Here is a 16025-nt window from a genome sequence, read left to right on the forward strand (position 1 = left end):
TTCAAATTTACGCAGCCTACTATAAAGATATAGATGTTCAGTATCCGCATCAAATAAAACTTTAAAGCGTTCACTGTTGGTCAATTGATGTTGCGATTTTGTCGGTTAAACCATTTAAACTGTACCTAGTCAATCGACTGCTTGTCCGTTAGCTCATCTCATTTATCACGTGCGTTTTAGTGCTCACCACAGGACATTAATTATGCACACGTCGTCAAAACATAGTTAAATAGTGCTTTAATTAAACAACAAAATGCAAGAATGTTTGTTTAGTTACCGTGTTCAACTGATAAGTTAATTTATTCTAACTATTTTATTGTGTGATAGATATGACTAGCCATCATATAGTGTGGTAGATATAACTATCTTACGTGGGGTAGTTATGACTAACTATTTTATGCGTGGTAGATAGGACTAGCTATCGTATAGTGTGATAGATATGACTATATTACGTGGGGTAGATATGACTATCTTACATGGGACAGATATGACTAAACATTATCACTGTTCCTTTTCGTTTCTTGCTTAGCGTAGCCTATGACTTACTACATCTTATTAAAGTTTTACTGGAACAGAAATTAACAATTACAATTTATTAATTTATGAAAAAATTCGTAACAAATTAATTATAAACAGGAATTAGTTGATGTAATTAAAAAAATATAAACACATTTATAAACTGTTTCCTAATATTTTAAAATCTGGTAAAATCTACACCAACATTTATATTCTTCTTTCTTCTTAAAATTGTAACATCGACGATTTCTTCCCACGCAATTATGTTTTGGGTGTCAAAATCTTATGTGCCATCTGGTAAGTTAACTCAGAAGTCAACCAGCTTCTCTTTACTCACGTTCAAACTGTGATAATTTAAAGTGGGACGATTGTGGTACTCATTCTCGTTATTGAGCAGACCAGATTATCTTTATTGTGGCGTGCGTCTATCATTACATGTTTGATTGCGATACCAGTTAAGTGTTGAAATAGTCACATGATAGATACGTGCGATGTGTTGTAATCACAGTGTGATTCACAATAATTATGTTACAGTATGTTGGAGTTAATTTAAAAAAATATGATGATTGCGTTTTTAACTGTAACTGTTTTATAACAATTCTCTTCTTCACTTAATTAATGCTATAGTTACAGTGTATTTTTAATTTAACATAATGCAGTAGCTATATATATATATATATATATATATATATATATATATATATATATATATATATATATATATATATATATATATATCCATATATATGCATATATATCGAAATATGATGGTCAGTATAGATGAGAGGTATTTATCACAAATGTTAAAGTTCCGCCCCATAGGGATTTGGCAGTAACTCACTGAGTCAACTCAGCTCATGCGGGTACCTTGCATAAGTTGTGGAGGTGGGTGGGATGGGTGGAATTAACAGCAGACGAATGTCGTACTGGTCCCACCATCTCGTCGTATACCTTGGAGTGAGTAACAGATTGGTCTGAACGTGTCGGTCATGAAAGTCGGGCGCTCGCTACCGTATGACCTAACATGTACCACCGACCAAATGTCATTAATGAAATGACAGTGTTAGTTTACACACTGTCGCAATAACTAGAGAGACCTATGTATTTTATTTGCCTGACCGTCTACATAAGATTAATGACGAATGATAGACGTAAAAAATTGTACTTTATTGATTTTTTTTTCTGACTGAAAAATGATCATTTCATTCTCTCTTAAAATTAATGTCCTTTGTCTCTCTTAATTCTATCATTAATTATCCTGTTTTTCTTATTCTTTGTTTTAATTAATTTCCCATCCCTTGCATTTATAACCCCTGTTTCTCTTTACGATGCATTAATAATGTGTTTCCCAAATTGCTTAAATTAATGACCCTCTCTTTCCATATTCCTTACACAAAGATCTATTTCCCATATTTCTTATATTAATAAACCTCTGTTTCCTATAAGTAAAAAAGTAAAGTTCCCTTTCAAACCTGACGGTCTACGGTGCAAGTGAAGTAGAGTTCACTTGTTTCTGTGACCTCGGCATATGAAGAGATAGTGTGGTCAGCACTATGCCCAGCCGCCTTTACTTTCCCTAACGTGAGTTAGGTACCCATCAGAGCTGGGTGGACTCAGGGACGGGCTACTGACTTGAACCCGGATTTCTATACTCCTTATTCATGACCTTCTGTTTCTCTCCCTCCTTATATTAATGACCCTCTATTTCATTCCCTCCCTATATTAATGACCATCTATTTCACTCCCTTATATTATGACCTTCTATTTCCTCTACTCCTTCCATTAATGACCCTCTGTATCTCCTCCCTCCTTCCATTAATTACCCTCTATTTCACATACTCCTTCCATTAATGACCCTCTGTATCTCCTCCCTCCTTCCATTAATTACCCTCTATTTCACATACTCCTTCCATTAATGACCCTCTATTTCCTCTACTCCTTCCATTAATGACCTTCTGTTTCCTCTACACCTTCCATTAATTACCCTCTATTTCACATACTCCTTCCATTAATGACCCTCTATTTCCTCTACTCCTTCCATTAATGACCTTCTGTTTCCTCTACACCTTCCATTAATTACCCTCTATTTCACATACTCCTTCCATTAATGACCCTCTATTTCCTCTACTCCTTCCATTAATTACCCTCTATTTCACATACTCCTTCCATTAATGACCTTCTGTTTCCTCTACACCTTCCATTAATTACCCTCTATTTCACATACTCCTCCCATTAATGACCCTCTATTTCCTCTACTCCTTCCATTAATTACCCTCTATTTCACATACTCCTTCCATTAATGACCTTCTGTTTCCTCTACACCTTCCATTAATTACCCTCTATTTCACATACTCCTTCCATTAATGACCCTCTATTTCCTCTACTCCTTCCATTAATGACCTTCTGTTTCCTCTACACCTTCCATTAGGTACCCTCTATTTCACATACTCCTTCCATTAATGACCATCTATTTCCTATACTCCTTCCATTAATGACCTTATATTTCCTTTACACCTTCCATTAATGACCCTCTATTTCCTCTACTCCTTCCATTAATGACCTTCTGTTTCCTCTACACCTTCCATTTATTACCCTCTATTTCACATACTCCTTCCATTAATGACCCTCTATTTCCTCTACTCCTTCCATTAATGACCTTCTGTTTCCTCTACACCTTCCATTAATTACCCTCTATTTCACATACTCCTTCCATTAATGACCATCTATTTCCTATACTCCTTCCATTAATGACCCTCTAATTTACTCTCTCCTTCTATTCATAACCTTGTTTCCTATACTCCTTCCAGTAATGACCCTATGTTTCCTATACTCCTTCCATTAATGACCCTCTGTTTCCTATACTCCTTCCATTAATGACCCTCTGTTTCCTATACTCCTTCCATTAATGACCCCCTGTTTCCTATACTCCTTCCATTAATGACCCCCTGTTTCCTAAACTCCTTCCATTAATGACCTTCTAATTCCTATACTTCCATTGATGACCCTCTGTTTCCTATACTCCTTCCATTAATGACCTTCTGTTTCCTATACTCCCTCCACTAATGACCCTCTATTTCTCCTCCCTCCTTCCATTAATTACCCTCTATTTCACATTAATGACCCTCCATTTCTCCCCCCCCCCCTACAGTTACCGCCCGCCCCTGGCGACAATGCTGAACATGGCTTCCGGGATGGACAGCCTGGACCAGGACATGATGAAGCAGCAGTCCGCCTTCATGGAGCTTCAGCAGCAGTCAGGGGGGCTCCCCCACTCCATGGGCCACCACCCGGCCTACCAGATACGGTCGCAGTACGCGGGGGGCCACCCCCAGCACCCGCAGAGCCACGACTCAGTTTTTTCGGGGCCCCAGCACGGCAGGGGACTCGGGTACCCGTTTGGGATGAACGGGATGTCGGGATCGTACAATACAGCCCCGTCTCATCCGTTCTCTGTCAGTCCTTATCAGACGCCGTCACCCCCACGAGATGGTAAGTACACATTTATTTTTTGTTGTTGAAATTTTAACAGTTAAACCACACGCCTGCAAGATTTAGCATAACAGTTAAACCACACGCCTGCAAGATTTAGCATAACAGTTAAACCACACGCCTCCAACATTTAGCAACCCTACAGTTAAACCACATGCCTCCAAGAATTTGCAGCTTTCCGGTTAAACCACTCGCCTCCAACATTTAGCAACCCTAGAGTTAAACCACTCACCCCCAACATTTAGCATAACAGTTAAACCACACGCCTGCAAGATTTAGCATAACAGTTAAACCACACGCCTCCAACATTTAGCAACCCTACAGTTAAACCACATGCCTCCAAGAATTTGCAGCTTTCCGGTTAAACCACTCGCCTCCAACATTTAGCAACCCTAGAGTTAAACCACTCACCCCCAACATTTAGCATAACAGTTAAACCACACGCCTGCAAGATTTAGCATAACAGTTAAACCACGCGTCTCCTAGATTTAGCAACCCTACAGTTAAACCACATGCCTCCAAGAATTTGCAGCTATCTGGTTAAACCACACGCCTCCAACATTTAGCAACCCTACAGTTAAACCACATGCCTCCAAGAATTTGCAGCTTTCCGGTTAAACCACTCGCCTCCAACATTTAGCAACCCTAGAGTTAAACCACTCACCCCCAACATTTAGCATAACAGTTAAACCACACGCCTGCAAGATTTAGCATAACAGTTAAACCACGCATCTCCTAGATTTAGCAACCCTACAGTTAAACCACATGCCTCCAAGAATTTGCAGCTTTCCGGTTAAACCACACGACTCCAACATTTAGCAACCCTACAGTTAAACCACATGTCTCCAAGAATTTGCAGCTTTCCGGTTAAACCACTCGCCTCCAACATTTAGCAACCCTACAGTTAAACCACATGTCTCCAAGAATTTGCAGCTTTCCGGTTAAACCACTCGCCCCCAACATTTAGCATAACAGTTAAACCACTCGCCTCCAACATTTAGCAACCCTACAGTTAAACCACATGTCTCCAAGAATTTGCAGCTTTCCGGTTAAACCACTCGCCTCCAACATTTAGCAACCCTACAGTTAAACCACATGTCTCCAAGAATTTGCAGCTTTCCGGTTAAACCACTCGCCCCCAACATTTAGCATAACAGTTAAACCACTCGCCCCCAACATTTAGCATAACAGTTAAACCACTCGCCTCCAACATTTAGCAACCCTAAAGTTAAACCACACACCTATAACATTTTTAGCTCTCTTAATATCAATACACCTCTAGGAATATTCTTACTTTCTTTCGAACATAATTCAATCACCTGTAACGGCCTACAACACTAGATCTTGTTCCATCGCTACTACAGGTGGATGTTAGAGTTAAAGTGGACGAAGGAAAATAGTTCCAGAGTTCCCATCAAAAGCTGATAGCCATTTTGTATCTCCGTCTTGCTTCACAATAATCTCAAATCAAATTAATAGACTAAATAATGTAAGGGATGTCAGTTGAGGGAGCGTTTTGGTTTTTGAGAATAAATATTTCTATCTTTATAAGTAAATTTTATTCAAAGTGAATGTTTAAATATTTTGGACAAAATGGAGAGTTATCACTCTTTAACTAGGACCCAAAACATGGTTGTATGAAAAATGTAAATTCAAAGGGTGGGCTTTAATCCTTTCTAGTCAACTGACAAATAAATCCGGTCAGATTAAGTAAATCCACTAACTTAATTACCTTTGTCTTTTACAACTCCTCCAATTAAAAAGGTAATTTTTTTTCGTTGTTTACATGAAGGTTGTGGGTTTTTGTCATTACCTCTATTAACTTATAATTTAGCGGATTACATCACACTCTATTATTATACGAAACTTTCGCACTAAGTCGCAAAAATATCTTTTAAAAACATTTTCTACGAGTAGGGCCTATTTAGGATTTAAAAAATCCAAAACTTTTGTCTCAATGAAATCGGCCATTCAGAAAACCCAGAAGAAAACCTGCATGTTATAATTAGAAACTACTCACTGTATCGATTAGCCTAATTAGGTCTTTTATTGATATTCAAAACATTTTTTTAAAGATTAAAAATATCGATACTAGTAATGGCCAGCGTAAGAAAATATTTGTAATTCATCAAGTACACTGTAGTATTTCTATCGTGACGCTTCCCAAGCAATCGCTCTTACAAGTTGTATTTAATTTCATGGATAATGACAAAAATGTATTTTCGAAATGTCATTTTTTTAAAAAGTTTATCAATTACTTTTAAAAAAAACTATAGACTCTAACGAGTATATCATTTTAAAAAGTTTATTAATTACTTTTAAAATAAATCACTGAATCTGCTATCAAGTTCCCTTTTCGAATCCGACGGCCCACGGGACAAGCGAAGTAGAATTCGCGTTTCTATGACTTCGGCATACGAAGGGGTAGTTGGGTCCACTCTATTCCCAGCCGCCTTAACTTTCCCTAATGTAGGTTAGGTACCCATCAGAGCTGAGTGGACTCATGGACGTTCTACTGACTTGAACCCGGATTCGAACTCACGATAATCTGTTACGACAGATATACTTTATTGATACTGCTGAAGACGAAATTTCCGAAATGTCACTTTTAGAAAGTAGTCTATATACATTACTTCTTCAATGATGGCCATCGCTGATTGTGTAGGTTTCGAAAATTCGGGCCTATAATTAAGACCAGTGGTACCCTAGTACCTTGCTACCTATCATACTCTGGTCACCATTGATTTAAATCCTTTAGGTACCAATCTCCATTGGCATAGACAGTGTCATAGAACCTTATAGAAAGATACGTAGGTCGCTTGAAAAATATCATACACACACTGCAAGGTAAAATGTAAGATATAAATATAGACACAGATCTTTAGATAGATATAGAGACGATAGTAGCCCAGTCATAGAATTAGACGTATCTAGGTATAGACAAAAACATAGACGAATATAGGGATAAATACATACGTAGATGGATATATAACTAGACACATATGGATATATAAATAGACATGTATATATATATATATATATATATATAAGATACACAAATACATAGACAGATATTCGGATAAATACATACAGAGACGGATGTATAAATAGACACATATACGGATAAAGGGACAAATACATACACAGACGAATATATAAATAGACACATACATAGGTGGATATATAAGGTAGACAAACACACAGACGCATATATGGATTAATACATATATAGTCGGATATAGGGATAGACACATACGTAGACAGAAATATAGATATATACAGACACATACACAGACGTACAAATGAGTTAGTCAAACACATAGACGGGTATAAAATGGACAAAAAACACAGACAGATTTAGAAGTAGACAAATATCTGGACGGATAGCCCGACAGAGCCAGACACGGGAAACGTTTCCGCATGAGTGCCCGTGACTAATGGCACTGTTGTGTACGCTCTGGAAGGGCCAGGGAGCGACAAAAAAGAAAGTCGCAGTCGGGGCCTCACGACGCATGCGCGCCAATGGATGCCTCCCTGCGTGGCTCGCTGTATGTCGGCATTGTCAGAAAGACGCGAGTGATCTCCGCTTGCGGCCCACCAGCTGGTTTGCTTCGGGAATTTTTTACGGCGGGAAAAATATGAAATAAAAGGGGAATTAATCTTATTAATCTCTAAATACCACGGGGAGGTAACCGGTTTAGTAAAATAATAAAAAAAAAAGTTGAATAAGTTTCGGTTGAATAAGGTCTTAGTTATGTAAGCTCGGTAAATAACATTACGCTGATATAGATACAGTGTATTTCAGGGTTAATTAAGATAATGAACTAGTTGATAAGCCAGGCCGGCGTATTTGTTTAATTTGTGTCACCAACAGTGAAATTTCAATCCTAAACTGTCACCTAACCCGAGCTCATGATCAACCCTAATCGTAGCCTTAACCAGTCTACTTATCTAACCATAACCAAAGCCGTAATCGTAGCTTTAACCATACTAGTTATCTAACCATAACCAAAGCCGTAATCGTAGCTTTAACCATACTAGTTATCTAACCATGACCAAGCACTAATCGTAGCTTTAACCAGTCTACTTATCTAACCATGAAAAAGCCCTACTCTTATCCTTAACTATACTAGTTATCTAAACATGACCAAGCCATAATCGTAGCCTTAACCAGTCTACTTATCTAACCATGAAAAAGCCCTACTCTTATCCTTAACTATACTAGTTATCTAAACATGACCAAGCCATAATCGTAGCCTTAACCAGTCTACTTATCTAACCATAACCAAAGCCGTAATCGTAATCTTAACAATTCTAGCTATTCTACCCTCATCATTTCAATTCTACTCTACTTCAAACTCATTACGCTTCTACCTAGGCTACAAGTATCACGAACCTGAATTCTAACCCTATCTAAACTAGTCTTTGTTTTAACGTTTTTCGTAGATATTATTTAGAAGCCTGTAGAAAAAAAAAAAACAACAACAAATCAATTAGAATCACTAAAATCTATAAACATAAAGTATGTGCTGATATTCTTCCTATATGTATCATTTTATAACCGAAAAAAAAAAGAATAAATTCGAAACTAAGGTTTGTAAAAAAATAAAAAACATCCGATGTAAAAAAAAAACAACAAAAAAGTAAAAAATAAAAAAAAAATAAAAAAAAATAATAAAAAAGACCAAAAAAAAAACCCATGTTCATTGACAAGTTCACAAAGCAGATGTAATTTAACTACACCGATTTGTGTTTGTTTAGATAATTTGTTACAGTCCCCAGTTTTTTTGTAACAACTCAGCGCCATAAAGTTGTAATAAAATATGTATATCTCGCTGTGACGTATTGTGGTGACCGCACCGCGCATGCGTGAGTTCAATCAAATCACTTGTCGTCTGCGGGCGGTCGGCTAGCTGTGTCCAGATTTTTTTGGCGTTTTGTTAGAGGCGTTGTTTGATGGTTGCGTTGTTGGAGACGGCGTTTGAAGTTTTTTTTTTCTGTTTTAAAATAATTTCATGGGGTGATCCTTGTAACTAGGGACGGTCAAAATCATGCCGCAGTTTGTCGTGGCGTTTCAATCATTGATTGTCACGCTGCGGTGAATCAATCATCAGATTATCCCACTGTTGTTTCGCATTGAGTTTTCTCAATCCTATTTTAATAAATATCCCACATCCGGCTAGAATCTATCCAATATTTCAAAATCGAGTAGGAATAATTTTAAAAATGTTGCATTCTTCCATCGGAATTAATAAGTCAGGATTTTCTTCTTCTGCGTTCTTAATTGAAATAATGGAAGGATTTCCCCTCTACGAAAATAAAGTATTACGTGTCATCTTGTAATGTGTCATTAGGCTATTGGCTCCGTTTCAGCCTGATATTCTCTTTGTATTTGCTTCCCTAGCCTTTATCCAGCAGTTATTTGATGTTGGAGTTGCAATCGAGACTTATCTACCCGGGGGTTCGAACTCGAGACTTTTTGTTTAGCAACTTTGAGCTTTACCGACTCGACCACGCTGGGTCTAACTCTATTCAACTTGTATATTTTTTTTAGTCTTGACTACGCGGATCATTTCATTAAATGTTTACCACGGTTACAAAGTAATTTGCCCGCACAGTTTCTAGTATCCCATCCTATATTCCCTCCATATTATATCATTCAATATTTTCCTATCCCAAAACCGATTACAATTCAATAAAATGTATTTCATCCAATATACATTTCCATTACATATAAAATAAAAATAAAAACTTATTTTACAATCAAGTATTACCCACACTCCATCCAATTTCGTTCTTTATACCACAATTTCTTCACTATCCGGCACCATCCCATATCACTCCCTATCCTGTTCAATATCCCTATCCCATATCCCATCCAGTATCACTCCCATATCCCATCCAATAGCACTCACTATCCAATACCCCATATCCCATATTCCATCGAACACCACTCACCCCAAGTTTCGGCTCCCAACATGCACTCAACAACCTCACCAAGTGCCCTTACACAATGCCCAATTAACGGACTCCTAACACAACTAAAAACAAAATATAATGGAGCCTTAATCTGCAACACTTCACAAATCAGGAATAAAAAACGCAACACAAAAAGACCTGGATCGCCGTTTAAAACTCCAACCTTTTGAAGTTGAGCACCAATGCTAGACAACTCACCACGACATTGCGTAACATTTTTTTTTCTTTTCTTCACAAGCACCGTCTTCATTGAGCAATGAATTTGATACTTTAACTGCTAAACACAATAGCAATTACAATTTTTTTTACATCGGTCTTTCAGAAGGCTCTACGAGAGCAGGGCTATTTAAATCTTAATAGCAGACGTGGTCTTGTATCGAGTTATAAGATGGGGGGAGGTAATTAAATTGCTTTGATACAACCGGTAGCTATTGTATCACCTGTGGCGAACATTTTCTCGACGAGCAGAAATTGTGAGGTGGTAGTTATCACACCTGCTGGTTGTTCGAAATTCCAAGCCGCTCAGCACCATATCTAGCACCGCAGAAATCCCACTTTAACTAATGGTCCCATATTTTGATCCACCTACAATCACAAAAATCCCACTTTAACTGATCGTTCAAATGTTATGATCTACCTACAATCACAAAAATCCCACTTTAACTGATCATACATTATTTTGATTCACCTACAATCACAAATATCCCACTTGTAATGATCGTCCAAAATTGTGCACCCCCTTCCTACATTCACAAAAAAATCCCACTTCGGCTGATTATTCAACATTGTGATCCCTTACCACGACAAAAATCCCACTTTAACTGATCGTCTCACACTCTGACCTAGAGTTTCTTCCAGGCATCTCTTCTCCCCGGAGAAAAAAGTCTGGAAGAAACACTGCTCTGACCCCTCCCCCTACAATCACAGAAATCCCACTTAAACTGATCGTACATATATTATGATCTACATTGAATCACAAAAATCCCACTTAAACTGATCGTACAAATGTTATGATCTACATTCAATCACAAAAATCCCACTTTAGATGATCGTCCAACTTTGTTGGTCCCCCACTTTACCAGCCATCTACCACCACAAAAATCCCACTTTACCAAAAATCCCACTTTACTAGCCACCTACCACAACAAAAAAATCCCACCACATCAAACACACGTGTAAACACAACACACAACCACATACAGCCGATACAAATCTTCCGCTCCTGAGACATGCATAATTAATTACCACATTCACACGCCTGGTTAATTATGCTCGTCAGAACACTCAACGCCGATTAAAATCCCCCGGTCGCCATTGGATTCGATCCCAAGCCCTATAGTCTACCCACGACCCGTGGATAACAAAACCCTTTGTTTATTTTTGTCTGACCCATTAGTGTAATTGATTGGTGGTGATCTATAATGCATCCACTCTCTCCGTCAGAGCGCCGGCCTTTGACCACTATCATGGGTGCCATCTTCTCACCTCACTGTGTGGGTCTGTGTGGGAGACAGGGGGGGGGGTGACAAAAGATGAGGCAGAGTGAAAAGAACAGATTTTTTTTTTGGGGGGGGGAGGGGGTAAAAAATGATTGAATAAATTAATAAAGCATAATTAATTGGAAAGGTATTCATTGTATGTGGGTTTTTTTTGGGAAACAAAAAAATATATCAGCTAAACCTGCTGTGTGGTGAATTAAAAGTCTTTTATTATTTAGTGAAGTGAGCGGTCCCGATTTGGTTGAGATCTGCGGGAATAATAGATAACACAGATACAAACAATAGGTTTACAGATAATAAACAGAAAGGAAAGCAAACTCTGAAGCGTTGTTGCTAGTGATGGATCTAGAATGGAAGCGGAGGTAGATTTGTTTTGGGTGTTGTTTAAAGGAGTTGAAGATTTGGTGAATCTGTTTGCGTTTAGAGAAATTGGTTCACGCTATTTGGTGTAATGTTGTAGTTCTGTGTATGTTTAGTAGGATGATGATGGCGTTGTTTTAGTGAACGTGTGTGTTAGCTCCACACAAGAGGGAGGTTGGAATGGTGACTTTTGGTATCACCACACCAAAGGCAAGGCCTAAATGGTGAAATTTGGTAATATCATTGGTCCGAATGGTGACTTTCAACCATGGTAGTTAACAAATATGTATAAACTTACAACTGGCATGCTGAGAATGTTAACATAGTCTACCTACTAGTTTACGAACCAAACCACCAACTCAAAGACCTAGAAGACACCCGAAGGACATAACTACTAGCTTAGAACCCCAACCACGGGTTTAAGAGATCGATTCTCAAAACCCCATGACGTGGTTTAAGTAATTACAGAACCCTGTGTCTAATTACCGCTGCTCGACATAGACATGTATCGATATTTTCCACAGTATCGATATTTTAATTTCTACGTCAGTTAACATGCGCAGCTGGTAAGTTTTTTTTCTTTGTGAGAGTATCGCGTGTAAAGTATCGCGTTGATTGTGTGGTATCGAATCCTCGCATCTGAAAAAAGGATAAAGTATTTACGGTTGCAAAAATTACATAAATTAACTCCAGACGAATTACGCTAAAGGTAGATTATGTAATAGTGTCTGATGGATCTGAGTCGAAAAACGCGCAGACGACATTGGCTTTTTTCCGGGTGTCGGATAATCGAATCGAACGAGTATCGAGGGTAATCGAGATTAGTAATGTAAGTTGTTTTGTGTAGGTGATAAAGAAGCACAGTGCCTAGAGGTCGAGGGTGAAGGTCACTGTCTGAGAAACATGATAAGGAGGATAATAAAGTTGATGAAGATGTTGCAATGGATTAGGTTAAAAAATTCGGTGATGCATTGTGTGAAGATATGGTGTATGTGTGTGAGTTAGGTTATGTGTGTGTGTGTATGAGACTCTAGTATGTGTGTGTGAGGTTGTGGTGTGTGTGAGAGTGAGGTTGTGTGTGTGTGAGGTTTTGTTGTGTGCGTGTGTGTGCGTATGTGAGGATGTGGTGCGTGTACATGTGTGCGTGCGTGTGTTTGTATGTGCGTGTGTGTGTATGTGTGCGTGTGTGTGGTCTCGAACACAATGTACCTTGTCCTCTTACAAGGAATAATTAGCCAGCGATAAATCCGTCAGTGGGTTCAAACGGCATCTGAAGGGCCCACCCCTCCACACAAACACACACACACACACACACACATTAAGCCACATACCAAGGACTACCCCCCACCAATATCACCCCCACACACAAAGACAACCACACATGGAGAATGATCTAGACCGCTTCTGATCAACTAATCCTCTTTGGCACTAAACCATTCAACCCATCTAAAAATCTGCCAGATTATCTGGTCTTACCGATTAGCCGTACCCACATTAGATATTCTGAAAAGTTTTTTCACACTCGATCAATAAAGTTAAGTTAAGGGTTAGGTATCGTGCTAAGTTTAGGATTCGGCTTTAGGTTTGTAGGTTGAATTTATCGGCAATACCAAGCCTTCTTATGTTAAGGGCATGGCTAACAGTCTCCTATCTTAAAGTTTTGAATAATTTAAGTTGTACATGTTTGGACGTAGGTCTTTACAACATGCTGTCCGCCACGTGATTTGACTAAGTCCTCTTTGCTCCTTATGGAACATAGGGCCTCTACCATTTCCTTCCATTTCTTCCGATCCAAGGCTATTAATTTTGCAACCTACCAAGACATCCCTATTGGCTTCAGTTCTTCGAGAAGACTCCGCCTCCAGGTCTGTCTTGGGCGCCCTCTCTTCCGCTACCTCTGCATGAAATAAATATAAAATCTAACTCGTTTTCTTTGACAACTGGGCACAAAACTTTTAAATCGTGAAAATTTATAAACAAAACCCTAAGCCGTTATTTTCTTAAGGTTCTAAATGGGGCATGTAAGCATGAAAAGAATCTGGTCACACTTCAAATTTTTATCGCTACAAAACCACGAATCAAACAACAAACGAAAAAAGACGAAAAAAAATCGATCTCGCGAATTCCGGGATTTCACGCCGCGCAAAATATAGAACAGAAGCGCAACCACTGTTTAACAGGGTACGTTTAACCGTATTTAGACCCAGCAGCCGGCTGTAATCTACAGGTAATACTTAGCAGAAGGCAATAATTTCGCGGCAAGTCAGTCCCAATTTCTCGAGGGGAATCCTCCGCTTGGCATCGATCTACAAAGCATCAAAGATTTTTTTTTTCGAGAAGTTTCTAATCCGTGAAGCTTGCACAATGCCCACCCGCTCTGGTTAATTGTTATAATTAGTCGCAAAACTAACATTTCTTTGGGGGAAACGTGGCGTTTTTTTGAAGCGGTTGAAGACTCTGAGCGGAAGGACCATGGGCACGTCTTGTTGGATGCTATCTTGGCCGCCATGTTGGTGTCATGTCTGTTGCTCGATGCGTAGAAAACCAGTAGACGAATGTTGTTTGCTGCATCGTTTGTCGGATGTTTGTTGAATGCGTAGATCGAGGTTAGTTTTGGGTTGTTGGATGATGGATCGTTATGGCAAGCAGATGCTGCATTGAAAGATCATCAACCTCAAAAAAATTGTTGTCTCTCGTTTAGTTCTTTCATACGCTGGATCAAGATGTACCAGGCACGAATTAGTTAAATGGACGAAAAATGATTGTTGAATACAACAATTGAATCCTAGATCAACATTAAAAATAACGGATGCTGGCTTGTCTTTGGAGTACAATCGAGAATGTGGTTGCGTCACTTAGCACTACCAGGGATCTACAGGAATGAATGTGATGATGATGATGATGATGATGATGTTGATGATGATGTTGATGATGATGATGATGATGATGATGATGATGATGATGGGAGGCAGCTGTGTCAGAGCGATAATGGACGAGACGATAATTATGGGATATGATTTATAGCATTCTGGACATGCGATGCTGGTCACTTTGTCGATAGATTGCTTTAGATATTAGACCGTCGTGTCTTTTGGATGGTCTGGAGCCACATTGTGAACCTGATTGTCTTACCAACTTACTTGACCAACAGTTGTTGTACTATAGAGTCTTACCAACTTACTTGACCAACAGTTGTAATATAGAATTTGACAGATGCCAGACTGTTGGATGTTGGACCACCAAGTCTGTCAAATGTTGGACCAACATGTCCGTCAGATGTTTGACCACCATCCCACACATATGTTAGACCACCATGCCTGTCAGATGCTGGACTATCATATGCCGGACCACAGTGCCTATCAGATGCTGGACCACCATGCCTGTCAGATGTTAGACCACCAAGCCTGTCAGATGTTGGACTGGCTCCACTTGTTACACCCTACCATAAACCTCCCCACGCGACCGAAACCAAATTAACCCACCTCTCACCTCCCCCCATAAAACACGAAGTGGGAGGTTTTTCTACCGGCGTAGGGTAGTGTCACATGCCTCTCCAGATCGTTCAGACCGAGGCTTAGAATAACTCTGTCCCTTCTAACCCTCAGACCTCCAGATTAAACCGTAACTCTATCCCTGGTCAATCTATTGTCACCGCTGAAATAGCTCGTGCAATATGTCACGGTGCAACATGACCCACCATCCGGATCAGCCACCAACCCCCTTATTCCCGACCCCCCGGGCCCACCGTGGATCTAATAAACTCAGCCATGTCAACTGCCGGAATGGGCGTCGCCTCTGCCATTTTGTTCGGCGTTCAGTTTTCCCACCTTAATTAACCCTTCAGTCCCGGGGTGACGCCCACCTTTTGTAAGAATCTCCCAACCAATTGGATCCTAATGTCTTTGATGTCAATTCAAAAAAAAAAAAGTTGAAACAGAAAAAAAAGAAGACATCGTTTCGTTGGATTGAAGGAGTGTGGTAATGAAGTCGAATGAAGATGTGCGTGCTAAAAATAGAATTGATTAGGAATCGACTGAGGAAAGTGACATTTGAATTGTAATGTCGTATTTTGCTTTTTTTTTTTTTTATATCGGTTGATCTTGTTTCTGGAACCTGACTTTAGAGCAAAGAGAGTAACTGGGATATGGTTGTGCTGTGATTTGTTTGGGGGTTTAGTCAGGT

At 39.2% G+C, this 16025-nt stretch overlaps 1 protein-coding gene across 3 annotated transcripts in view; it reads left to right on the forward strand.

The window, feature by feature from the left end:
* The window catches only part of LOC131954388 (homeobox protein Dlx1a), a 47493-nt gene that overhangs the window by 17209 nt on the left and 14259 nt on the right, over positions 1-16025 (forward strand). For all 3 annotated transcript variants that reach the window (XM_059318018.1, XM_059318019.1, XM_059318020.1), the window contains one exon: positions 3665-4005. In XM_059318018.1, the coding sequence (XP_059174001.1) occupies positions 3665-4005 (341 nt within the window). The remainder of the gene's footprint in view (positions 1-3664; positions 4006-16025) is intronic.

The sequence above is a fragment of the Physella acuta genome, unplaced genomic scaffold (genome assembly GCF_028476545.2).
Source record: "Physella acuta isolate Inbredline_101_S28 unplaced genomic scaffold, ASM2847654v3 ptg000994l, whole genome shotgun sequence".
NCBI lineage: Eukaryota > Metazoa > Mollusca > Gastropoda > Physidae > Physella > Physella acuta.